Source organism: Spinacia oleracea, chromosome 6, assembly GCF_020520425.1.
Source record: "Spinacia oleracea cultivar Varoflay chromosome 6, BTI_SOV_V1, whole genome shotgun sequence".
NCBI classification, from domain to species: domain Eukaryota; kingdom Viridiplantae; phylum Streptophyta; class Magnoliopsida; order Caryophyllales; family Amaranthaceae; genus Spinacia; species Spinacia oleracea.
This window is the reverse complement of record NC_079492.1, coordinates 150,725,589-150,752,857: the sequence shown is the minus strand read 5'-3', so window position 1 is coordinate 150,752,857 and position 27,269 is coordinate 150,725,589. Positions and strand designations below refer to the sequence as shown.

General features: G+C 33.2%; 2 protein-coding genes and 1 non-coding gene across 4 annotated transcripts; 2 read left to right on the top strand and 1 right to left on the bottom strand.

The window, feature by feature from the left end:
- The first annotated feature begins 11,074 nt into the window (after nucleotides 1–11,074).
- LOC110795225 (MYB-like transcription factor ODO1) lies at nucleotides 11,075–13,642 on the top strand. The gene is made up of 3 exons (XM_056833243.1): nucleotides 11,075–11,152; nucleotides 11,248–11,579; nucleotides 12,780–13,642. The coding sequence occupies exons 2-3, from the start codon at nucleotides 11,317–11,319 to the stop codon at nucleotides 13,411–13,413; spliced, it is 897 nt and encodes a 298-aa protein (XP_056689221.1). The 5' UTR covers nucleotides 11,075–11,152; nucleotides 11,248–11,316; the 3' UTR covers nucleotides 13,414–13,642.
- A 6,762-nt stretch (nucleotides 13,643–20,404) lies between these two features.
- LOC110795220 (flavonoid 3'-monooxygenase CYP75B137) lies at nucleotides 20,405–27,155 on the top strand. Of its 2 annotated transcripts, XM_022000220.2 has the most exons (4): nucleotides 20,505–20,650; nucleotides 23,152–23,246; nucleotides 24,018–25,583; nucleotides 26,330–27,155. In XM_022000220.2, exons 3-4 carry the CDS (start codon nucleotides 24,576–24,578, stop codon nucleotides 26,948–26,950), a joined length of 1,629 nt encoding a protein of 542 aa, XP_021855912.1. In that variant the 5' UTR covers nucleotides 20,505–20,650; nucleotides 23,152–23,246; nucleotides 24,018–24,575; the 3' UTR covers nucleotides 26,951–27,155. The 2 variants fall into 2 exon arrangements, with proteins under 2 accessions (XP_021855913.1, XP_021855912.1); XM_022000221.2 differs by lacking the exon at nucleotides 23,152–23,246 and having other exon boundaries at nucleotides 20,405–20,650.
- TRNAM-CAU (transfer RNA methionine (anticodon CAU)) lies at nucleotides 20,414–20,501 on the bottom strand. Its single transcript is given in 2 exon segments — nucleotides 20,414–20,449; nucleotides 20,464–20,501. It is a non-coding gene; the product is annotated as a tRNA-Met (tRNA).
- Nucleotides 27,156–27,269: the final 114 nt, after the last annotated feature.

Sequence of the window (27,269 nt, the reverse complement as noted above, 5' to 3'; positions counted from 1 at the left end):
ATTATTGTTTCCTGAATTGATCTTATCTAATCTTAATTAAACTTATATTTCATCAAATAAGTAAAAATAAGATAAATTACTTTGTACTTATAAGTTATAACACCTAGGGTACACATTGACTCCTTGAACTCTATATATACCGGGTACTTATTTCAGAATGGTTATTGGGGCGTCATTATTGTTAAGTGACTCATGTGTAACTCTAAAATTTTCATGATATGCATAAGATAATTTGAACTTAACTCTAGCACTTATCTGAAATTAAACTACTGCGTATCAAATAATTATCGAACAATGGTATATCCATATATGATATTTGTATTAGGGTACACCGTATATGTATTACTCCGTAACACAAAATAATTAAATACTCCAGACATTATACACTCGATTTTTTTTTTCAAAGTCGAAATATACATCAAGATGGTTACAACTTACAAGCAAGCAAATTGAAGTATCTCTGCATCAATAACTAATAACTACAAGAATTTGTATCTTTAACGATAATCTAATTACGACGGGTTAAAAATTACGTCGCAAAAGCCTTTTGCAACGAGGCTAACAATCAAACAAAGATGGGAACAACCGTCGCAAATGTCTTTTTACGACGGGTTAACGACGGAATTTTCCATTAACGACGGCCCCTTTTTATGACCTGTTCACGACAGGAAATCCCGTCATTAATCAACGATTATTGGCCTTTCGCGATGAGATTTCCCGTCGTTAATGGTACAATTTTTTGTAGTGAAGGTTTAGTTTATTTTTTTGAAAAAGGAGCAACCAATAACGTTTGTAAGTGTGAAATATGCATGAAATGTATGTTTAAGTTAACATAGATGTATACTCTCCCATTGCTTTGTGAGGAGCACAAGTGGAACTATCATACGGATGGCCTAAAAATTGGTAAACTTAAAGAGCATGCAAAGTAAAATGTAACAAATAATTAAAAAAAATTAAATGTGTAGGCTACAAAAATGGTATACCAATGTACAAGCAATCTAGTACAAATTTATGTATGAACATATCTTCAAGTTATCCCAGTTGTAAGGATTTTGATCCTGTAACGACTCAAACACGTACTATATAGTAATAGCTCAAGTTTTACCCGACATGGGTCAAATCTTTTAAGCAATGTCACCATACTTTTCTTATAATTGTGGTTATAAATAACTAGCTAGGACCAACTCAATGTTACAATCACGTACAAAAAAAATTGTATCATTAACGACGGGAAATCCTGTCGTTAAAGGCCAATAACCGTTGATTAATAATCGTTCATTAATGTCGGGATTTTATGTCATAAAAGGGGTCTGTCATTAATGGAAAATTCCGTCGGAAAAGACATTTGCGACGGTTGTTCCCGTCTTTGTTTGGTTATTAGCCCCGTCGCAAAACACTTTTACAACGGGATTTTTAACCCGGCGTTATTAGGTTGTCATTAAAGATACAAATTATTGTAGTGAATCTTAATTAAGGAATGAACTTCTATTCTATTATAAATTTTACAACTAATGAGATATTGATCTAATAGTTAAAATTCATGGTCTGTATATAATAAGTTTCAGGTTCGAATCTCTGTCTAAACTTGTTATTAATGTTGCCCTAGTGGCTCATTTCGCACCAGAAAAATATCAATTTTACATGTGTGTCAAATCAATGTGTCAAGTATTTCACGACTGGTGAGTATGTTTTTTTATCCATGGGGCAATTGTAATTTATGCTAAGAGTTTTTTATTTCTTTTGTAAAAAAGAAAATCAGACGGACAACATAAAACAGTCTTGTGGATTATGTTATATTTTAATAATTTTTATATTATGAACGATTTGACAACGTAACAAGTAGGTTCAAGTGAGAATATTTTGTCGATTGAACATTCCATCAAGATAAATTAATATATTGTTGCAAATAAGTTGAAGATGTTTGACGTGGTTTATTATTAATCATTCCGAATGTTGGGGATATTATAAGAACATGGCAGGTGTCAGGTTTATTCGTACGGTTTTAAGATAATGACATGCATTGTGTTTTACTTAAACTAATTAATTAAACACACTAATTAGCAAGTTAAGCATCATAACTCTTTACTTAAACGGAAATGATAAAGGTCGCAACATGCGACCCTTAAGCCGTGTCACAGTGGTGACATGGCACGTCTATGTGTCATAAATGTATTTGGAAACTAAAATATTTAGATTATATAACCTATTATACATGTCATAAAAAAGGTAGGAAAATCTTAATATTCTAATTTACAAATTGAATAATATAATTTTTTATTTCAGAAAAATAATTCTAATTTGTATAGGATATTAGAAAAAAAAAATACTTTTAATTATTTATATGATATAGGAAATTAAAATAAAAAAATAAATTACTAATTTATACTTAGAAAATAAAAAATACAGTACATTAGAAAATAAAAAATTAGGAAAAGAATTTCGTCTTTATTTGTTTATTGGGTTTATACGGCACTTGAAGTGTTGTTCTTCCTCTCCGAAATTACTAATCTAATGAGATGATGATGCATGATTGTGCGCCTGTAGGCCGATGAACTGCGTGTAAACCTAATTAAAACTAACCTAATCATTAAAATTAAAACAATATTTTAAAGTAATGTATAATTATAAATATTTATTTACATAAAATAATTTATTTATTTTTTGGGTGAAAGAAGATCGAGGGGCAGACCCCTAAGTAAAAGAAAACACAAGTCAAAGGAACCCAAAACAAACGGTAAAATGTAGACATTTAATTGGTAAACTTAAAGAGCATGCAAAGTAAAATGTAGACTGCCTTATTTATATATTTTCATAGTAAAAATATTGAATTGATAGTAAAAATAAATTGATGACGTGTAGCCTACATGGTGCTTATTTGTACCAATGAAATGCCGACACGTAAGATTGCGACAACATTTTGTTGTCGCAACTTGCGACCTATATCATCGTCCTTAATTAAAAAGAAGGCATGGATGTTTTTGTAATTTGTAATTATATACTACTACTAGTACATAATAATTTCATTAATGATAATTTTAATTGAATTTAGTATTTGACAACCAAATGAGAGGGCTTCACATCCAATAATTTGTCATTTTTGTTACCAAATTGACACCATTTTTTTATATGTATTATTAACTTAAATTACCACCATTTATCATCAATTACAAACACACTTCCGTAAGATAAGTCTAGGAATATAGGAGTTACCAAGTACAATTTATAATTAAAGAGTAAGCTTTGATAGTTTTTGGATAAACTTAGATAAGCTTAGATAAGATAGTTTCAGAAAAAATAAATGAAAATCATCAGGTGAATATGAAACGTGATCTTGTAATTCTACAAGTTTTGGTTATTTTTCTTATAAAAAAGACAAATTCTTGTAAAACATGGTATGATAGATTCTTACTTGTTAGATGACCAAGTAAAACAAAAAACGTAATTGATGCAGATAAAACATAACGTAGGATCATAATATATTTAATCAGACTGACTGACAGAGACCTACTTTGTCTCTTTATAATAAAACAATGGCTTATATTTCATGTTTTATATATTTTTAAGTGTAAGTTACGTTTTGTAACATTCGGATATACTTACTTAATAATGTTCTTTGATGAAGAAATTGATAGAACTTAGTGTCATTTGTCAAACATGCGTCCAATAAAGTAGTACCAATTCCAGTTGCCTTCTGATTAATTAATCGTTAATATTGTTTAGAATAGTCTAAAGATTCTTTTTGCAAATACTTAATTAGCAGGAAAAACAACAAGTTACTTAGAAAAGAAACCTTAGGGCTTGTACCAAAGGACTTATTACTAAGAACAGTAAGTTAAATGTAGCAAATTTGGCATCAACAATCAAAGGAGAGGGCTCGACATTGAATTTTTCTCCTAATTACTTAGTAATCCAAGTCAATAACTCCAAATTGGGGTTTCTAACTGCTCCATTTTTGTGTGGGGCTCCGTTCGGACAACATTAACTGAAATAGAGATTAAACTGATAAGTTAGTTGAAACGAAAATATGATATATAGCTGAAATTGATAAGACACATGATTAAATGAGTTGTATGGATCGAAGCTGATGTTTTTTAAAATAATTGTTTTAAATAATAAATTAAATGTGGATTTAATAAGTTTAGAAACATATTTAAATTTCCGTATATAAGTTATGGACGGAATTAGGTTTCCGTTGCTAAATTTAGCTATATATAGATACTTAACATCCGTTGATAAAATAAATATATTAACGACAGAATATTCTTTTTCCTTCTCTAATTTAGAAACATATATGTCCCGTCTCTAAAATTCCGTTGTTATATACCCTATGTTTTTGTAGTGTGTATAGCTGAAATTGATAAGATACATGATTAAATGAGTTGTATGGATCAAAGCTGATGTTTTTTAAATAATAATTTTAAATAATAAATTAAATATGGATTACATCAAAATTTAAGGAACTTAAATTAAAACGTTAATTAAACATAATATCTTAATTTAAATCCATTTTAGAACATTAAATTCTATTTAAGGTACTTGTCAAAACACTGTAATCATTTATGGCGGATTAAAATTTCAGCACTTGATCATTTCAGATGCCTGAAATCCCACGATCTCTAAAGAAAGTCGAACTTGATCTTCCAAACTCTGCCACCACCGTAACTGCTTCAGAAGTTAAGGTATTGATTTCACATATTAGGGTGGGAATAAAAGGGGTGGTATGTGAGAAGGGAAGTGATAAATCCAAGGAAATTTTTACTTCTTCCAAGGAAATCCACATTTTTTTAAAGTTGATTTCCTTGGATGAAGTAAAATTCTTCCTTGGATTTATCATTTCCCATGTGAGAAACTGAGAACTAAAATAAATGAGTATAGAAAAGTGATATAATAGTCATTTAATAAATTAGCATACACTTGTTTTTTTCTTTTTTTTTGTGTGTGTAAGGAATGTTCCATTCTATTGGACTTATTTTGACTAAACTTATATTGACTGAACTTATATTATCTGAACTTAACTGAACTTATTTTATCTGAATTTTTTTTTTATTTTATCTGAAATAAACGTATTTGTGTGTGAAAATATTTGAAAAAAAACTTATTTTTGCTGAACTTATATTATTTGAATTTATTTTGTCTGAAATAAGTCAAAGTTTCGTGTGTTTAGAGAAGTTTTGTTAGTACCAAATGGGAAGGGTGATTTTTCAGGTTATTCTTCTTCAGATGATTGGGATGGTCCTTCCCCATCTTCATCTTCTGATTCACGATCAATCTTGCTCTTAAGAGAAAGGAATTCTTTCAAACTCCGTATAACACGAAGAAGGTCTAAAACAAGTAAAAATAAGTCGAATAGAACATGGCCTAAGCAATTTTATTTTGCAAAAGAACACCAACATACAATAGGGGAAACAAATTAAATTATTTAAGATAGACTCTATTATAGAAATTTGAGGACGCACGCGGAAGTTTTGATGGACCCGAATAATATAACAAATTGTATTTTATATCTTGATTATATTAATAAGAATTGTACAACACTATTTGCTTTGGTAGACCCTTTTTTCTACCCCTCATATTTTGTGGGAGCTCTATTGATTAGCTCACTTCTCAACTTATGTATACAACATTTTTGTAGTTAGTATATCCTAATTTCTAGAATTTTCTACTCATGTCTGATATTACATAATTCCATATCACATGCATAAGATACTTCTAGATACATCATCACTTGATTTTTCATTAATCTTGATCATCTTTTCGTTGGTATGGTATTCACATGCATAAGATACTTCTGGATACATCATCACTTGATTTTTCATTAACCATCTAGATTTTTCTAAAGTAACCTCTAATACTATAACCCCTTAAGATCCCAAGAAACAAAAAGGCCAAATTGACAAAATCCAAAATACAATTCATAAACAATTTGACTGACAATTAGAGAGTATCAAACCAATGTTGAAATTCTTGATCAGAACACAATCTTACCTATAATGTTTGTAAAAAATCAGGCATGCGTTTACATTCATTGGCAAAACTAAAGAACCATTAGCAAACATGGCATCTCTTTAGAAACGTCCATATTTGTGTAATTGTGATGTTACCATCAAAATAATATGGATCCAAATTTTACTCATTTTAGACTAAGGATTCGGATAAACCATTAGAACAATCTAGAAATGCGAACAATGGACACGTGTCAACTATTTCCTTACTTTTGTACAAGTGGCAAATTTTTGGAAACAAGTGTCCAAAATGCAAAAATGTGGGTAAAGCACAAAAGTGTGAATCTTATGATCTTATCTAATCAATCTAATTGCAATTGGTTGTATTTTTTTTTGCCAATGAATGTACACGCATGCGTGCTTTTGCGCCTGGCCGTGTGGAATAGTCCATAGTAGTATTAGTGGCCATCCATTTAATAAACAAAAAAGGAAAATGTATATATATATATAATTCACTTTAATTATTTTGCACCGTCATTTCTTGTTTTTATATTTTTATCAAAGAATAAAATTGAATAATAAAGGGGTAGTAGGCATAAGGTGTACAATAAATTTATTGTACATCAACATAACTTTTACCGGTTTCTTCTAAGTTTTATATTATTAAAAAAAAAGTCGATAAGGGTTAAATGATAAATTTTATACATTATTAGTGATTTTGAAGAAATACTTTTTTATTAAAATGAAAAAATAATAATAGATAAATATGTATATAAGGGTAACTTTTAAGCATTTTATGTTAACTTTAACTTCGGTGTACAATATTTATCATACACCCCATGTAAATAAGAATTTGTGATTGAATAAATAAGAATTTGTGATTGAATAATGATGCTAGCAAGAGAAAAACTAATTTAAGTTTAATGTCGTGCAGAACGAATTTTAAATTAGCTTTAATTGATTTGTATGAAAGAGTTTGATAATCAAACAACAACTAAAATTATATCTTCGTGAATTCGTTTGTTTGAAAGGGTTTGATAATCAAAACAATAATGAGGACCGTTCAACTCACATGTGACACATATTGGCTATGGATTAATCTGCATTTAGGTTCTCGATCTAGCTAGTTTTAGGTTTGTTGAATTGAGTTGACAAGGTTGTATTCAACTTAATTCTAAGGTCTTTGTCAACCCTATATTATACATTTATACCTTAGGATAATGATCGAAGATTGATTAATTGCATAACATAAGCTAGTTGCTATGTATTGTCTTTGGCCTTTGTAGGTATGTTAGAGCAATACTTTTTTTTTTTTCCTTTTTTACCAAAAATAATAATAAAATAATAATGACCGAAGATTAAAAAAAAAGGATTAGTTGGATCGATTAATAGTGGAAAGTGAAAACATGTGTAATGTGTTAAAACTTAAAAGTCTCTATTCTTGTTTGCAATCCCTCTATAATATGAAAAGCTCTTATGCATGTAAGTCATGTTATAACTAGTGAAGGGGGGCACTATTGCCCAAATACTCATGAGCGATTGAGCGGGGCCGCACCCGTCATGTAGAGAGAGAGTCCACTTAACAAGACTGTAGGAGGTTCCACCATAAAACCATATGTCAATAAGGGGAGTAGCCCATTGATCTTATTAAGTGATTAACTCTCTCATCTTTTATCAACGTGGGACTCTCACACGTGTTATTTCATGGGTCAGATCTTAACACTTTCCTTCGCGTGTGAGGTTCCTTTTTAGTTCGATCCCGTGTGATGTTTCATGGGTCAAAGCGCGTTTCTCGACAGGTACCAAGTAATAAATATCGCACTCACCAAATCGTTGGAGTACAAAGAGAGTAATTTATATTAACAGTAAGAAAATGTGTTCCTACCTTCCTTGCCAAATCTCAAATATTGTAGGCTTGTAGTTCATTTGAAGGTGTGAAAGATCATGAATTTGTTTGAGAGGTAGGCACATTTGTAGTCAAAACAATAGAAATTTGATGATGTGAATTGTGATGCACTAGTCTGTCAACTAATGAATTTACTTCTAAAACATTATCTAATGGACCACACGGTCCACGCTACATACTACAATATTTTCCAAGAAAAAACCTCAATTTCAAACTAATTTTTCTTTGTTTGGATCCTTGTAGAAAAGTCAAAAAAAAAAAAAAAAAAAGTGAGTGGACGGGAATTGACGGATCCTTGCTAAATCATTTTCCATTAAAATATTTTACACAAAGTCACTAATCATCAAACACTTCTTAGTGAACTGAACTCTCTTCCTTCTTACTGGATTACTCAGATCATAATTAAGGTGTGCGTCGTTTTAAGACATTGCACAATTGAAATTTGGAAATAAATGTTAAGATACTTGAGCGATTTCCTTCAATATTGTTTAAAGAACGTCAAATTCCCAAAATGCGCCACTTTTTAACTTAATTCCCACCATACCGTCCACGTCAGCATTAAAACCGGTCTTTTTTTTTTAACGAAGCGACACTAAACCGCTATCTCAGGTAGCGGTTGACTTAAGTAAACCGCTATCTGAGATAGCGGTTTATAATCACGTAGGTAGTACTATTTATAAATGGTTAAAAAAAAAAAAAAATCATCAGCCAGGGGTCAAACCCACGACCTTTTGGTTAGGAAATAACCACTCTATCCGCTGAGCTACAGACACTAATGTTGATAAGTTAAATTTAGAAATGTTTATAATGAATATTAATAAATGGTTAAAAAGAAATAAACACACCAGGTAGGATTCGAACCCACGACCTCCTGCATAGAAACAACACACTCTATCCACTGAGCTACAGACACAATTGATGTCATAAGAGGTTACTTCTAAATTATATTTCTATTTAAACTGTAATTCATGTTAAAAATAATTTACAATTAAGTAAACCGCCATCTGAGATAGCGGTTTTGTTTTAATACAAACCGCTATCTGAAATAGCGGTTTATAACATTGAACCGCCATCTGAGATGGCGGTTTGCTTTAAAACGAAACCGCTATCTCATATAGCGGTTCAATGCTGAACCGGAAAAAAAAAAATTACTTCTCTTTCTCCCTTGCTTACGTGGACGGTATGGTGGGAAATAACTTAAAAAGTAACGTATTTAGGGAATTGTTGGATCTTTATGCAATATTGAAGGAAATCGCTCAAGATACTTCATACTGATTTTCCTAATAATGTTACAAAGAAAAATGCTTAAAAGAAATAAGGGTCATGGAGCAATCAATTACAAAAACAGACTTAAAAGAAGATAAGGAGCTATCATGAAAGTGATAGTTGATTATAGGGAAGGCTTTTGTCTACGCGCAAACCATGGTTAAGTCGCACCACTCTATGTCGATCTCTATTTACATTCTCAAGTACTCTTTTAACAAAAGAATATTATTATCAAATAAAAGATTATGAAAACGTTGGTGTGACGAAATGAGTGATGCCATGTTTGAGTAAGCATCAAATAGGGAGGGAATGCGATTGAATACGAATTCAAATATTCACAAGGAATGCAAGACTCATTTTTTTTTTTTGAAAAATAAGAAAGAATAAAAATAATGTAAGTTTCTAATCTATTCATTTTCCTAAATAGTACGGAGGTAGGGTCTAGCGGCTGGAAAACCATCACATATTTTGTGGTGCCCATTGCACTTCTAACAAGCCTTTAAAAAACGAAAGACTAAGTGTCGATTACGCTCGGTTATACTCATAAATGCAACAGATTTCAATACAAGGTGAACAACCTCTGGTCTATGGAACAATGTCGCATAGCCAAGGAAAGTCGACAAAATGGGTTCATAATTTTGGGGGGAAAGGATTGACTTTAATGACCGGGCAAAGTCCCAGTCCCGAACCCCTCAGTTGTAGATTTATAGCAACATACTACCTCCGTTTCATAATGATTTTACACTTTCTGTTTTAGTCCGTTTCATAATTTTTCTTTATTCTATTTTTGGACATGCAAATTTACTATCTTACCCTTCTTACCCAACAGTATTTACAATCTTTCACTCACTTTCTCTTATTTTTTCATTTTTTTCTTACACCCACCCTTTTTTTTTTACACATTTCTCTTACTTTATTCATATTTTATTATATTCAACCAACTTTTCTACTTTTATCTTAATATTTGTGCAAATAGTAATTGTAAAGATCTTTATGAAATGGAGGTAGTAGTTCTGTTTGCTAGTACTTACAATTAGGCTGTGTTCTATTCACCTGATTTCTACTTATTTTTCCTGAACTTATCTTATCTGAACTTATCTGAACTTAACTGAACTTATCTGAACTTGTCTGAACTTATTTTAGTTATAAATTGTACTTGACCACCTTATTTTTCCTGAATTTATCTTATCTGAACTTATCTGAACTTATTTTTCCTGAAATAAGTGGAAATAAGGTGAACAGAACAGGACCTTACAAGACAAGAGTGATAATCAATTAAGGAATTTTTTTAAATACTAGATAGCTAGGGTTATACTTCATAGTTCATACGTACAAAGTAATTTGAGTAAAGATGATTAAAAAAGTTTAAGCTCCGCTCCATTTGACTTATTGTATCTGAACTTATCTGAACTTATTTTATTTGAAAAAATATATTTTTGTTTGAATTTTTGTGAAAAATGAATTATCTTCCTATACTTAATTATCTTATCTTAATTTATCTGAAATAAGTCGAACCGAAACCCTTAATTAATAAAAAAAAATGTCATAAAGTAAAATAATTTGTATAATAACCTTGTCAATTATCCATACTTTTAATTCTATTCCTTATTAAAAATATTGTGTCATTTATGGTTTGTTATATGACTTACATGATCATGAGCTATTCTTTAATTAAACATTAATTATTTTAATAGTATTTTAAAATGAACACATAATTATTTTTAATTATTGCATATATACTTGATAAATTAAAATATTTAAAAGATCGATCAATAATAATAATAATCATAATAAAAGTCCCTTTTATGAAAGACATGCTTATTTGTAAGCTCTATAGTTGGGCAACCCCATTTCGCACTATTAGTGTGGGGTCCAAAATTTTGAGGCACCAGAAGAAGTTAGATTGTTGTTCCCAAGCACCTTTCATGTAACCCTACCAAATAAAATACTCTTCTCTCTCATAAAAATTTATAAATATGTTGGTACAACTTAATTACAAAGGGGGGAAGCTAGAAAGAAAGTTGTCCTCTATATAAAGGTTGGTGTGATCCTCATTTTATTACTCATTTGCTCTATCTTTTTATAACTTTTTATTGTTATTTGAGAGAACCCTTCACTTCATTCTTTCTCTAGCTAGCTCATTAGTACGTGGTTGTGGTCGTGGTCGTGGTTGTGATCGTGGTGCTAATACGAGTTTACAGTATGGGTAGACAACCTTGTTGTGACAAACTAGGGGTGAAAAAAGGCCCGTGGACGGCCGAGGAAGATAAGAAGCTTATCAATTTTATTCTTACTAATGGTCAATGTTGTTGGAGGGCGGTTCCTAAACTCGCCGGACTTCGGCGATGTGGTAAGAGTTGCCGTCTCCGATGGACTAATTATCTCCGACCGGATTTGAAACGTGGCCTTCTTAGTGATGCCGAAGAACAATTGGTTATTGACCTTCATGCCCGATTGGGAAATAGGTACGTAAGATTGTTTACAACAAAAAGTACTTTTATTTTTTAAAATATATACAATACGTGATAAAGATATTAATGGTTAAAAGATATTAATGGTTAAAGTAATTAAACTTATAAAATAAAATATAAATTGTGAAAGATTGCTATTGATCGAGTGCTCATGAAACCACTATACTTTCATCGTTTTTAATTGTTCCTTAAACAATTTATATTTCAAAATGATGACATTTGCATAATGGTAATGAAGTTGTCACACCTAAGAAATACAATTAGATACAAATTAAAGTACTAAAAGTCTAAAAGCTACTTCTTCTCATTGACAATAATACTATTGTATACATCTTTGAAATATCATAATTTACTAAGTTCATACTCTCATTTAGCATTACTATTATTATTTGAATTAGTAACGTGACAACTAAATTGAGATGATAGTGATTTTTTACAGTGTATATATACAAGATAAGTATTCTTTATTGAAGTAACTTTTAAGTAAATAAATCACCTAATTAACTTTGCATGAACACGACTAGTAGCTAGTTAGTACACATGCAGTTTCTTGTTAATCTTATTGAAGAAAACCATGACTTATTGCACTAATTAAGTAATCATGTCTATGAACAATAACAATGCTTTTTAAGGGCTTTTCTTTAAAAAAATTATTTTATTTTTGATGCGGAAAAACTTGTCTTCGAATTCCCCAAGTTTATACTCCCTCTGTTTCTTAATAGTTGCAACTTAATTCTTGTCTCTTTCTATGTTTCATCGCTCTTTTAGCATGAAACTATTAATTCTGTATTGTTACTCTCTCCTTTTTACCCCCGCTTGCAAAAAATTTTATCTTTCAGTCACACAAACAATTAAAGTATCACATTTAACTGCACTTGCACATTATTTTATTCATTTTCACGTACTACTTTAAATATTCCTAAAACTACGCAAACATAAGTGTTGCGAATATTCTGAAACGGATGCAGTATCTTTTTTAAAAATTTGGATATTATTTTTAATTCAGAACTTTTTGGAATATAGTTTTCTCCTTATATTCCTTTTTGCCCTTGTTATCTTTTGCCTCCCGCGTGGAGAAAATATAGCATGTATGACAATGACGTACGTAGTATAACAAAAGTTAATTATATGCACATTTTGCTAATTATGTTACTCTTACTAATTAATGGCATTTTAAATCTATCATAATATCAGGTGGTCCAAAATTGCTGCAAGATTGCCAGGAAGAACAGACAACGAGATCAAGAATCATTGGAACACCCACATCAAGAAAAAACTCATTAAGATGGGAATCGACCCGATTACCCATGAACCATTAAACAAATCGGATCAATCCCCAAATACTCAAATTATTACTCCAAACCAATCATCATCTTCCTCTAATAACAACAATAATTCGGATATTAGCACAGCTGAATCCTTAAACCAAACCCAATCATCATCGCCGGAAACCGCTAATAGTTTTCCGGCAATGTCGTCGGAAAACGTTACCAATAATAGTCCTCCTCCTCCGACGACGGAGAATAGCTCGAGTGTTAATGATAATCAATCTAATGACCCGAGTTTAATTGAAGGTATTAACATCGATAATGCGTTAATGAGTTACTTATGGGATGATACTGATGTTACACCATTGGAGTTGCCCTACACGTATAATTGTGACCAACCTTGTTTATCAAGCAATAACGTTGCTAATACGTGGGAAGATAATTATTCGTGGTTATTCGATTGTGAAGATTTTGGTATACAAGATTTTGGGCTTGATTGCTTCAATGACATTGAAATTATGAACACATTGGATGTGTTAGAAATGGGCAACAAGGAATGATATATAATTAATTAGCGTAATGGGTCATTATTGAGACGTTATAATCAGACGACAGTCGAGCACAAAGGTGACCAGAGAAAAAAAAAATGTATGTACGTACGTATCACGTATCACATATCATGTATGTATATGTAGGCATGTATGTCATATGATATGCTACTTGTACAAAATTTAAGTAGCATGTTTCCACGTACATTATTATTATTAGGTTAATTATTTTTCATTTTTATTTTGTGTTTGGACCAGAGAAGTTCTCGGGTGGTTGTTTTTACCCAACCACATGTGAGAATCATACCATACCAAAGCGATACGTACATTCGATCCTGAAATACACCCCTTTACCGAAAAAATCGCTGGCATGAACAATATGGTGAGAATTTATAGTTAAAGAGGTGTATTTTGAAGAATTAGACATCTTTTAGTTATTGCGAGAAATCGATTTAGTGAAAATCCGAAAATAGTCTTTTTTTTTTTTAATCGTGTCTGTAAATTATTGTTCAAAAAAAGTTGATGATCGAGGCGCCCTTTTGGCGTGGTCTTCCTGTGCAAAGGAAAGCCTTTGTACATAAAATATGTACCTACCAATTTCATGATGAATAATGATAATTGTTGCTATTTCATACTGTATTTATAGCGTATTTAATCGTTTTTCTCGTTCTAAAAATCAAAATAAGTATTTTTATTACTATCTTTATGCATGGTGCGATTTTATTCGTCCACTACAAGAATTTGTATCTTTAACGACAACCTAATTATACGGGTCAAGAATTCTGTCGCAAAAGCCTTTTGTGACGGGGCTAACAACCAAACAAAGACGGGAACAACCGTCGCAAATGTCTTTTACGACGGGTTAACGACGAGATTTTCCATTAACGACGACCCCCTTTTAATTATGATGGATTCGCGACAGGAAATCCCGTCATTAATCAACGATTATTGGCCTTTAATTAGCGACGGGATTTCCCGTCGTTAATGGTATAGTGGTCGAATGAGAACTTATGTGTTTATATTAGACCTAATTAAACTTAATTAATTAATCTGATTGGAATTTGTTGTTTACATGACACGTTAATGTTATGGTGACGCAAAAAGAAATGGTTCACCTCTAAACAATAAAGTGGAAATTAAATAAAGAAAGAAAAGAAATATAAACAAATCAAAATGGCATTAAAAAATAGTAAAATCAACTTAATTGGTGGTTGTCTAAACTAGGTTATCTTCATGATTAGCCTTCAACCTTTTTTGGGTGAATAATTTGTAGCTTTCGGACTACCTAAGTTTGCCACTAACAAAACATATATACCCCATCTTTATGAGAACCATTACCTAATTACCTCTTGAGATAAAGCATATATACTAGGATTATTATTTAATTGGTTAATTAACTTAAAATAAACTTTTTTTTAATCTTATTTGAATAGAAGCTTTAGTATATCATTCTTAGAAAATTTTGATGCAAAATGTTGGTTCTATGAAAACATTGTTCATGACTCTATATATATAAAATAAATTGGAATAATGAACTTAAATGTCACTACAAAAATGAAGAAAAAATTAAGAGCGGAAATATTTAAGCAAGGAGGATGACTGCAATACTGCCTTTATATAAATAGTGAGATATTGACGAAACAGGATCATCTTGTTAAATACTACCAAAGAGGGCGATATCATCAAAGAGTTGAAGACGACTTCTTTCACCCTCTTTGATCTTAATTATAGTATTATGTTGTAGTGTTGTATGAATTACTCTAGCTCCGTACTTAATTCTTTTATGTCTTTCTAGTATTTATCGTACATTTTGTTAGCCTTCGAATATTCACTTTGAACATCACTTATTAAAACTTTAACATTATTTAAATACGTAAGTTTTGTTCTATTTTTTCTCATGATATTTGATTTTTTATACCCCTTTTTGAAAAAGACATTATGTATTTGTTCATTGAATAATTATATACTTCGTACGTAATACTCCACTCAATTATAAAGGATAAGGACTTTCCATACTTTTTCGTCATAAAAATGTATTGTATACATAAATTGCGCTTTAAGCAACAAAACGTTGAAAAAATTGATTAACCATTGGCTAAGTGCTAATTAGTGATCTTAATCATACAAAAGCATGATAAAGTACTCTAATTAACAAGACAAAAGGAAGGTTAAGTTTGTAAAATTTTAACCTCGTTTGATTTAATTATTATTGTCATGCATATCATTTCAATCTACTTCATTATTTGAACAAATTATGCTTTACCTCTTGGGGAAAAGTGAACGTTAGGACTGCTATAAAAAAATCTAACACATTCTTATTTACAAGTGGTGTAAAATAAATATTGTACACAAAAGTAAAAGTTAATTCAAAATGCTTAAAAGTTACGTACCCTTATATATGTAAAAGTTATCTATTTTGTAGTAATACATTTTTTCATTTAAATAAAAATTATTTCTTCAAACTCACTAATAATATATGAAACTAATCATTTAACCCTCTAAAATGTTTATCAATAAACTTTTTTTTCATAATATAAAAGTTAATCAAAACATATTAAAAGTTGCAAAAAACTGGATTAATACACCTTGTGCGTACGTGCAAGACCTTTGAAAATCTAAAGACTCATTAATTAACAACATTTGTAGAATGTACAACCTAACGCGACCCTTAATTACGATTATTATGACGACCCTTCGTAGAGGACAATGTAAATCTTGAAGGAGATATTTCCGTATATACGTAATATCTAGTTAAGATAAACTACGATATTCTGCTTCTGCACTGGAATGTAGGACGGTGCCACTACAAGAATTTATATCTTTAACGACAACCTAATTACGACGGGTCAAAAATCCCGTCGCAAAAGCCTTTTGCGACGGGGCTAACAACTAAACAATGACGGGAATAACCGTCGCAAATGTCTTTTACGACGGGTTTACGACGGATTTACACGGGATTTCTATTAACGACGGCCCCCTTTTATGGCGGGTTCGCGACAGGAAATCCCGTCGTTAATCAACGATTATTGGCCTTTCGCGACGGGATTTCCCGTCATTAATAGTACAATTTCTTGTAGTGTGCCTAGCTTGGCATTTGGAAGACCTAAGTGATGCGATTGTTGTCAAAGGACACCCATTAATCAAGTACTTGAATTGGTATCAATTATTCAAGATAAGATAAGAGGCTTGTGATAATAAAAACTGTAAGTAACCAATTTTTGGACAAAGATATGATATCGGATATATCCACTCAATTTAATTAGCAAGTACATATGATATCTATAAATCATAATTAAGATAGTAAATATTCAAATTAACTAATGATATTTAATTAAGGATTTTTATAACTACCAACTTCCGCACTTGGTTACATCACCATGACTACATAACTACACAAGTGTAGTTCATAAGCTTACCTAAGCATGATAAGAGGCTTATGAAATTATGTTATTAATCAATTGAAACTTATTTGAATCTACTTAGTGTAGTATATATTATTCTACATTATTACAACAATTTTATGATAATGGATGCTAAATTTGTCATGGGTATCCCACTATCCCGACCCATACAATAATCAGGTCTATTCGATCTTAATTACTATCTTAACCCATACAATAACCGGGTCTACTCAATCTTAATTGCTATCTTAACTTATATAATAATCAGGTTTACTCGATCTTAATTAATTGCTAAAAAACACACAGCATTTCCATATATAGAATCTGTTTCAATTAGATTAGTGAGCAATAAAGAGAATGAGAAGCTTGAAAAGTCAAAACCCATCTAAGCATGCCCCATAAAAAAAGGGGGCAAAAAATGGTCCTATAATAGAAAAACTTCCAAGGTTTTTGTGGAGTCATGACCTGGTTTTCCTACAAAAATAAGGAGAAAGGAGATACTGTTTTGAGTGATCCTCAAAGTGGAATATTGAATCATTTGATGTTTTATTAAAATTTTGAATTCTTTTATGTTGCAAAATCAACATATGTCACTCTATTTCGAGACGCACGACCGCCCATTGCACTATAAAATAATCAATTTTTATAGAGGTTAGTCCAAATCCAGTCCAAATCCGTCTCAAATTTAGGTTAGACATGGAAACAAAAAGCTAGTCCCTAAACAAGTCGTCTCAAATATTCACAATCTTACGACCGAATTTTTGCAACTTCATATGCAAAATAATAATCATCTCAAGTTTTAAATGCTTATATTATCCGTCTCAAAATCGTCTCGAATAATTTATAATTATGCAGTGTTGCCCATATACACACAAAAAACGTCCCTATTATTTGATAGAAAAAGAAAATGAAACACATAATCTATATACTTCTTCCGTTCCTGAATGTTTGCGACGGTTTGACTTTTGCACCATTCATGCATTAAGTTTGACTAAATTTCTTACTAATATATATATAAATCATCCGTTCCGAAAATATCGCACTATAGTTGACTTTTACTCTTCTAACCCTTACTTTGACTCTTAATATCTCATATTGTGTGCAAGTAAAAATTATAAAAGTTAATATTTATAAAATATATATCGATACGAATCTCACATGACCCCACGTGACTAAAATTTCCTTACGTACGAATCACAAAAATGGCCAAAGTCGTAGTGTGAATAGTGTAAAAAACAAATGGTGCGATATTTTCGGAACGGAGGAAGTAAATCAAATGTTATTGTGTAATACATATTATAATTAGTCTTACTGTATATTTTATCAAATATCATATATCAAATTTTTTAAGTTTTTACTTATATACTCCGTATGTAATTGCATATAATTACGATCAAACTGTTGGAAATCCTAGTGAGAATACAAAAGAAAATGAGTGGGAAATGGGAAAATGTGGGAATATGGAAAGTCCCACATGGGAAAAACACCTACTACATTCATTGTTTATATTTGGGGACTTGAGGGAAAGATTTGTTTAAGAAAGCATGAGAGTAGCATGGGTTTACGGGTCGGGTTATTCTTTTTGGGCAGAAGTGGTTCTAATTAATTCTAACGGTTAGAAGAATTAATCAACCCATTTAATATTGTAACTGCCCACTTATTCCACCCACTAATCATGTAACCACCCACTACTTCCATTATTTATTTTCTAGCCATTTTATGGCGGTTACAGCTCCCAGAAACTCTCAATATATATTTACCACTTCCGTTCTTCAAAATATACACACAGAAACTGTTAACTAAGTTCTCTCTCAATTCTCTTCTGTTCTGGGCAAATATTCTGGTCTCCAATCGAGTCTTGTGAGTGCACACAAGTCTTGATGTCGTGTTAACCCTGGAGGGCAACCGCAAGCGTTCTACTGCACCAGGGTAGCGCGGAATTGTCTTTTAGAGCAGTGGTTCGCCCACGGCGCGACAAAGTGTTCAGTTCGTTCATACGATATTGAGATAAGTTTATTCTAATTATTCCAATTGTATTATTGTTGCAACATTATTCTTTTACTCTACTAAAAGTCAACACAAACTAGTAATTTAACAAATATGTCAATCAAACTGTTGCAAATATTAAAAAACAGAAAGAGTACTCATCTCATTTTTGGGTGCTAAAGAGGGGCACAGCCCCATACATTCATGATAAAAGGTAGGCGATCGAGGATGTATGAAAATTCTTCATTGCTCTTACAAGATTACAAGGGATGCCGGTGCCGGGTGCCCCCACAGAATGAGGGTTGGTAGGTTAATAATGATTCCCCAATCCCCACTTTGTAAACAAGCCGAGTTTGGGTGCTAAAGTAACACACTAAAACACCAATGATGATCAACATTATTTTAGTATTATTATTATCATTAAATTCTCAAAATATTAAAATATTATAATATTATGTTATGGAGAGAGAAACACGTAAATAACCTACACAAAGATTATTGCAACTTTTGCAAGGTGCCAAAGTGTCATTGTGCCAGGAAGGAAGATTAAATTGCTTCAAAGTGCTAAACAAAATAAAGTGCTAAACAAAATAAAGTGCCATAATATAAATTAGTCATAATTGCTATATATATTTTCCACATTATCATGTTTAATACACTTCTAAGTGGGCCTTCAACTTCAATCTTCATCCCTTGGCCTTATAACTTAGCCATGTGTAAATCCATTTCATACAACTTCTACGTGTTTTGACAACCAAAAAAAAAACCAAAAATCTATGCTTCTCCATTTTAGTAAGGAGTAACTAGTTAACTACCTAGTTGGTGAGTTTAAAGTCAAATAATAAAAAGTTTATTGCCGCGTCTTAGCAACATATTGCGCGAATGAGGCACAAAGACAATAAAATTACAAACGGGGGTGGGGAAATTCCTTTGGACACGAGTTTTCCCGTCAATCCTAAATTGATCTCAAATCTTAGTTACCAGTCTTAAAATTACCATCAATAAAACTACTCGTAGTGGATAACATCCATTTCTTTCGTTGTTTCTCATTGTAAAAGGATTAGCTCGCTTAGTAGGTGTGAAATGATTTTACAAGTTAATCCTTTTTTTGTGATCAATCTTTAATTCATGGTATCATACCGTATTATACATACTTAACATAGCGGTTGAATAGGCCGATTCTCACCGATTGAGAAGAGCGTACATATATGTTTGTTGCGTAAATATTGCAATGTTAGTTTTTACGTTATTATTAGGTTGATATATGTAAAAATATAACAATGTATGATAAATAATTAGCTTTATTAAAAGGAAAAGAAAATCGAGACAACTTCACCAAAAAAAATAGGTTGGGGTGAGAGATGATTTTACAAGTTAACCCTTTCTTTGTGATCAATCTTTAATTCATGGTATCATACCGTATTATACATACGTAACATAGCGGTTGAATAGGCCGGCTCTCACGGAATGAGAAGAGTGTACATATATATATTTGTTGCGTAAATATTGCAATGTTAGTTTTTACGCTATTAGGTTGATATATGTAAAAATATAACAATGTACGATAAAGAATTAGCTTTTTTAAAAGGAAAAGAAAATCGAGACAACTTCACCAAAAAATAGGTTGGGGTGAGAGAGGCTCGAACTCTCGACCTCAGGATCACTCAACTTTAGCTATGAGACCTACGCGCTAACCAACTGCGCCACCACCCCTTTTTGATTGAGTCAAATAATGTAATGTATAATTGCGTAACAAACAAAGGTGAAAATCATTTGTAGTTGCTCGTGGTTTAATTTCATTTGCAGAATTCCCCGATAGGCAAACAACCGCAAAATCGTTTAATTCCGGCGATCTCCGACAGGTTAAATTCTCCCTTTCTCTCTCTTCAGTTCACGACCTAATTTTTACAATTAATTATTGAAATTCGTTGAAATTATGTTTAATGTTTTTCGCTAATTATGAAGTTCTGTGATAAATTTGAGACTTTTAGGGCTAATTTTTGAGGCAATTGAAGAGTGTATGAAATTGCTTTTTTAAACTATGTACTGCGCGCTCAATTAAATTGTTATTCCACATGAAAAAAGTAGAAACATACTGAAATTTTGTTCGTATCTAGAGTAGAAAACTGTTAAATTGTTTCATTGATGAAAAATTAGGAACTAGGGAGTACAATTTTCTCAGGAAATTCTAGTGTCTGTCCATATGATGCCGAAATTTGCTTAATTTTGTTTTGAATGGAGAACTTGAAAGCGGATAGTGAGTACAACAACAATGTCAAATTCTTGGATGCTTAGGTTTCACTATCATGAATGATTTGTGGGAAGGATGCCTGTTGTCAACACGTTCCCTTTTGGATGTGATAAAGCAGAAGGGTAGGTATGTGTAATTTACTGAATGAAGTTTCATTTCACCCAAATAAGAATAAATGACATAGTCCCCTGCAAAAATGTCTCTGATGATGTTCTGGAAAGGATTTATAACATATTAGCGTCCCTAAAAAACATATACTCCCTCCGTCCCTAAAAGATTGCCCTAGGAAAAATTCAATTTATTAAAAATTGGGTATAATCAAAGCAAATGGGTAGGTAGATTTGTCTTTGGGGTAGATTAAATAATAGGTTGTGAAGAGAGACATGTGGGAACCACAAACTAAGTAAGGTATGGGGCAAACAAATAGGGACACAGCGGACACTCATTTTTTGTATATGGTGCAATCTTTTAGGTACGGAGGGAGTGTATTGTAAGAAGCCCAAAGTTGATAATGTAGTCTATGGCCAGCAGAGTAACTCTAGTGCCATGGTGGTGCTCTCTGCCTTATCCAAGTGTGTTTTTCAGTTAAGTGCGTGGCAGAACTAGTTATTCTCATTTGTTGCCACAAAGTTTATCTATAATAGTCATAAGAAAAAGTTGTGTGGTGCTGACAAAAAATATTGCTAGTGTTGCTAAATCTGCGTATTACTTAGAAACGGAGAACGCAATTATAGATGTGGGGGCAGGTTATAGAGATCCAAGCTATGATAATCTTAGACTTCATTTCCGGAATGTTCAAAAGGAGAAATAAGTGTCTGTTATGCAAAAATTAGGGACGATTGGAGAGAAAGAGAATGTTGTGTGGGTGTTTGTCCGGTCAAGGAGAAAACATTGTGTATGGTGTTGGTGTTCTCAGTCACAGGCTCTAAGGGAGCACCACTTATCAAGTCAATTGATGTATCCTCAAGGGCTGAATTTTGTATTTCTTATTCGAATTAATCAAGTCAGTGTTTTTTGGAGGTAGGTATTGACAAAGTTATGCAGGTTATTATAAGTAGTGATACTAGTTTTGTCTACCTTGGGCTTTTAATGGAACAGTACACTTCACGTTTTTGGTCCACTTTTGGTCCTTAATGTATTGAAAAAATGTTAGGATATACGTAGTAGTAAGCTGAAATAGTACTGGTGCAAGAGCCTTGCAATATAATGTTTCCTAGGTTCTTAGTACCATGAGAAAGTTTACCAGTTGCATGGAATAGGTGAGATAAATGATGACTAGATTTATGATCAGGTTCCTTTTTCTTAGGAGTTAGGGCTGTTGTATTGCATAATTACAAACTGAAGCATATGTATATGCATGCAGAGTGGCTTTCATCTGTCCAAAGTAGATGATCAGATGCTCATGCTATTAAGTTATTGTTGTATTCTGAGAGATTTTGGGTAGTATCGCATGAAGCTGTTCTTTTCTCTGAACCACTTCTTAAACTATTGAGGATGTTAGATGGCACATGCCTGCAATGGGGTATATGATATACCTATGAGGGGATGGATAGAGCAAGGCTCGGAATTAAGCCATATTACAGTAGTGTAAAAGAAAAATATTTAGCAATATGTGATATTGTTGACAGAACTCACAGGAGATGGAATGGATTGTTTCACTCATTCTGTTTGCTTCTGTATTTAGTATTTCAATCTGTTTGCTTCCATGAGTGTGACTGTGACTATAGATTAGTTGCCTATGCTTTGAATGCCTTCAAGTTCCTCATTTGAATTGTCAAGGAGAATTCCATCTTTAGTTATTCTTAATTGGTAAACTTAGCAATGTAGCTGTGTAGGATTGACTACTTTAAACCTACAAAATGTTTGTAACTAGCAATAAATTGTGGACCCTGATGACAAGCTGATATTTATTAAAGCCTTACAATGATCTCACGGAGATAGTTTTAATATTTGCATGAACTTTGTAATCGAGTTGAATTAGTAATAATAAATCAGTGATCAAACATGATTATAAAGTGTTTGAGAGGGAAAGATATATACAAGTCTGTGCATGCTTGAGTTTGTGCTTGCTGCCCAAGTGTTAATGTAAAGGTTTTCCTTCTTCACTCACAGAATGTCAGAATGAGGAAACTGAACTCTTGGGATCATCACCAAAGAGATGGCAGAAGTTATGTAAAACAAGCTTAACCACAAAATATCTGTTATAGGTATAACTTCTTTCACTTATTCCACAAAATATCTTTCTTTTAGGTCAGATGAAGGGCCCTACCAGGCCGGAACCCCTCTCGGCCACACCCGGCCCGGCTTAGTGGGCTAGACACTTTTGGGGGGTGGGATGATAAGGGGTTCCCTTCCCCCAAAGTGCCCCTAGTGGGTATTGGACCCCCTGATGTCTCAAACCTCAATACATGATGCTGTGGTAGGTTAAAAAAAAGTTGTTTCTGCATTACTACATGACTGTAAATTTGACTAAGATTAGTGAATAATTCAAGTATTAAGTAAATGATGCATGGGTTGTCTCTATAGTTGCAGATCCAAACCTCAATAAGAAACATCCTCTGTCTATTTCAGGGGGGTAAGGCTACAAAGTCTTTTACTGCACAAATATGATGTTTAGAATTGAAAACTGTAGTCACCCCCTGATTCAATGCTTCCAAACAAGCTGGGCTGTCCTTAACTTTTCTTTAGATATCCTTTCCTTCATGAATTTAAGGTTCATTTTTAAGAGTTTATCCAACCTTGTAGACTGGCGAAGCTCTGTACTGTTGATGCGTGCTTCTTACTTTCCAATTCTTTTCTCCAAGCTTCTTTGTTACGTTTGTGTAAGTTTATTCTTATAATATCAGTTTTGAAGTGTTGCCAAAGTCCTGGGCAACTCGGGAGACTTTCAGAGTTTTTAAGCATGCTAATGAACATTTCACGTGTTCCTTTATTAGGATTCAAGAATGCACTAACTGAACATGTATCATTTTCTGCAGACCAGCAGTGTGAAGGGTCGTGATTGATTGTGTGGAAAACTATATGACGGAAGCTTTTACAATTATTGTCCTTCCCGCTTACAGTTTCATGCCTGGTTCAGCTTTTTAGCTGCGGAAGATGTGCAGCAGCGACAACCACATACCGATATGGAACTTGCTGTACGTTGGGTTTCAGCAAGTATTTATGCTTGCTTACCTGTGACTCTGTGAGGCTGTAACTAGTTGAAGGTAATACATGATCCTTAACTGACCTAATACTTTTACTAGGCTGCTATTTGACAGTAGATATGAGGTGATCGAATTCAGAATGAACATGTGCCAAACATTCGTTATCTATGCAATCAAAAACCAAAAACCTTCCTGTGACCTGCTAGTCCTACAAAATATAGAGTCCTTGATATTTTTGCATGGCCATTTTGTTTATTTATTTATTAATTTCTACAATTTTATTTGAGGTCTATTTTGGCTGACTTTTTGACAAAAAGCATAAAATACATCCACTCAATTCCTAAGACGTCATGCTCACTTGCTCAGGCAAAGATTTGGCATGATATTAGTATGTATTTAAATAACACTTTGATTTTTTTTCCCGAAAGATTAGCCGTTGTTTTTAGTCCAATCACTTTAAGAGATCCCCAACAGAAAAGAAAAACCATGATTTCAGAAACATGGGTAATTCCACTATTGACCCTCCTCACCATAATCTGGTCCATCATCCTCTTCACTAGACACCAAAGCCACCAAGGAAAGCCACCACAGCCACCAGGCCCAAAAGGCCTCCCCATACTAGGGAACCTCCTTTCACTAGACCCAGAACTCCACACCTATTTCACCTCCTTGGCTCAAACATATGGCCCCATATTCTCTCTCCGGCTCGGTACTAAGTTTGGTGTCGTCATCTCCTCACCGGCTCTAGCCAAGGAGGTGCTTAAAGATCATGACGTCATCTTTGCCAACCGTGACCCTCCCATTGCTGGGAAAGTGGGCACGTATGGAGGCCACGACATTGTGTGGGCCCCCTATGGCCCCACATGGAGGCTTCTGCGGAAGGTTTGTGTGAGAGAGATGCTCAGCACTACCACACTAAACGCCGTGTATGGAAACCGTCGGCTGGTAATCCGGCAGACGATCCAGAGATTGTCGAAGAAAGCAGGGACAACACCGGTCAATATCGGGGAGGAGGCGTTCTTTGTGATGATGAGGGTGGTGACAGGTATGTTGTGGGGAGGGGCTATGGAGGCTGAGGAAAGAGAAAATATTGAGTCAGAGTTTCGTGCGGCAGTGACAGAGTTTACAGGGTTGTTGAGTGAACCAAATATATCGGACTTTTTTCCGGGTTTGGAGTGGTTTGATTTGCAGGGGGTGGAGAAGAGGATGAGGAAGTGTGCTAAGTGGTTGGATGATATTTATGAGAAGATGATTGATCAACGGATGAGGATTATTGGGGAAGGGAGGAAGAGTGAGAAGGATTTTCTGGAGATTTTGCTGCAAATGAAGGATGACTCTGAGGGCGAGGGTAATGATAAGGTGTCATTTTCCATGGCCCATCTTAAAGCTTTGCTCATGGTATGCTTCCTTTCTTGTTTTATTCTACTATATCACTATATATTTCGTAAAATGTGTTTATATTTTGTTAAGTGAGTTGAAAAAGATTGTAAACTTACCGAGGAATTTAAAGTAATGGGGTTTGTGTCTCTTGTATTTGTTTGTTGTAAAAAAAAAGTATCGTAAAGTTTGCTGAGAAAAACACCTAGGGGTCAAATTCCAAGTGAATGTCTTATAAAACTGCAAATTAATAGCTCTGGATATGATTTCGTCTAATTTATGTTCTGTAATCTTAGGTATTAATGAGTAGTTCACTCATCAGACTTTGGTCATGCTCTACAGAAAGTCTTAATTGATAAACTTGCACATTAAAACCCTGGCCGTCTCATGATCGACCTCCTTAATAGGAATACACTCATTGAACTTCGGTTAGGCTAGAGAAATTACTCTGAAGTCTGAACATAATCTGAAGTTTACCAGGAACTTTAGAGCTTAGAGTCATAACAGATTGTTGGGAACTTGGGTATTAATGAAGTGCATGTAATGGGATTTTGGGTCTCTGGCTGTGAATGTTGTAGGCTATTTTGTGTTATAATAATTTCTCTGTAGTTGCAATCGGATGACAAGTAATTGTTTTATGTCCTCTCTGTTTGGAATCTTGCTTATTGAGTTATTTCCAGTATCTTTTTATCTTTGTTCTACCAATTTAAGGCATTACATTTTATGTTGTATTCATACAACTTATAACGCGCGTCTCATATGGTCAGGATATGGTGGTGGGAGGAACTGACACTACCTCAAACACAGTCGAACTGGCAATGGCAGAAATAATGAACAAACCCGAGGTGCTGAAAAAGATACAGCAAGAGCTGGACATAGTGGTTGGCAAAGATAACATAGTGGAGGAGCATCACATCTACAAACTACCTTATCTACAAGCTGTCATGAAAGAAGCCCTCCGTTTGTACCCTGTAATCCCGCTGCTAGTCCCTCATTGCCCAAGTGAGTCATGCATTGTTGGAGGCTATACCATCCCCAAGGGTTCCCGTGTTTTCTTCAATGTATGGGCTATCCATCGGGACCCTTCAGTATGGACCGACCCATTAAACTTTGATCCAGAAAGGTTCCTGAATGATAAGTTTGACTTCCGTGGAAACGACTTCAGTTTCTTACCTTTTAGCTCAGGCAGAAGGATTTGTGCTGGAATAGAAATGGCTGAGAAGATGGTGCTGTTTTCACTAGCCTCACTGCTACATTCCTTTAACTGGAAATTGCCGGAGGGAGAAGAATTAAATATCCAGGTGAAGTTTGGGATCGTCTTGAAAAAGAAAGAGCCTCTCTTAGCAATTCCCGAACGCAGGTTATCTAGTCCAGCTCTGTATGAATAAGTAAGCTCTACGCATTATCTTGTTTTTCTGTTGATTAGTTTAAGATTCGGGATATTCACTACTCATTATGTTAATATACTCAATACAAAATAAGAGTAGCAATCTGTAAATGGTTAGCCGTTTGTGAAAGCGAGAAGAATGGTTGTACATTTAGTCATTTACAGTTCATCAGCAATCTTATAAATTTTATCGACTTATAAACTTACACCAATATGTGCTTTTATAGAATATATGTACGGAGTTTTTTTTTTTTGCTTAGACTATTGAAGATATACGGCTTTCCATTACATCTGTGAATTTACTCTCTTTATCCTAGTGA

Coding starts and splice junctions, on each gene's coding strand:
- LOC110795225 (XM_056833243.1), top strand. CDS start 11,317: ATGGGTAGACAACCTTGTTGTGACAAACTAGGGGTGAAAAAAGGCCCG. Junction 11,580..12,779: donor CATGCCCGATTGGGAAATAG/GTACGTAAGATT, acceptor TCATAATATCAG/GTGGTCCAAAATTGCTGCAA.
- LOC110795220 (XM_022000221.2), top strand. CDS start 24,576: ATGTATTTAAATAACACTTTGATTTTTTTTCCCGAAAGATTAGCCGTT. Junction 25,584..26,329: donor ATCTTAAAGCTTTGCTCATG/GTATGCTTCCTT, acceptor TCATATGGTCAG/GATATGGTGGTGGGAGGAAC.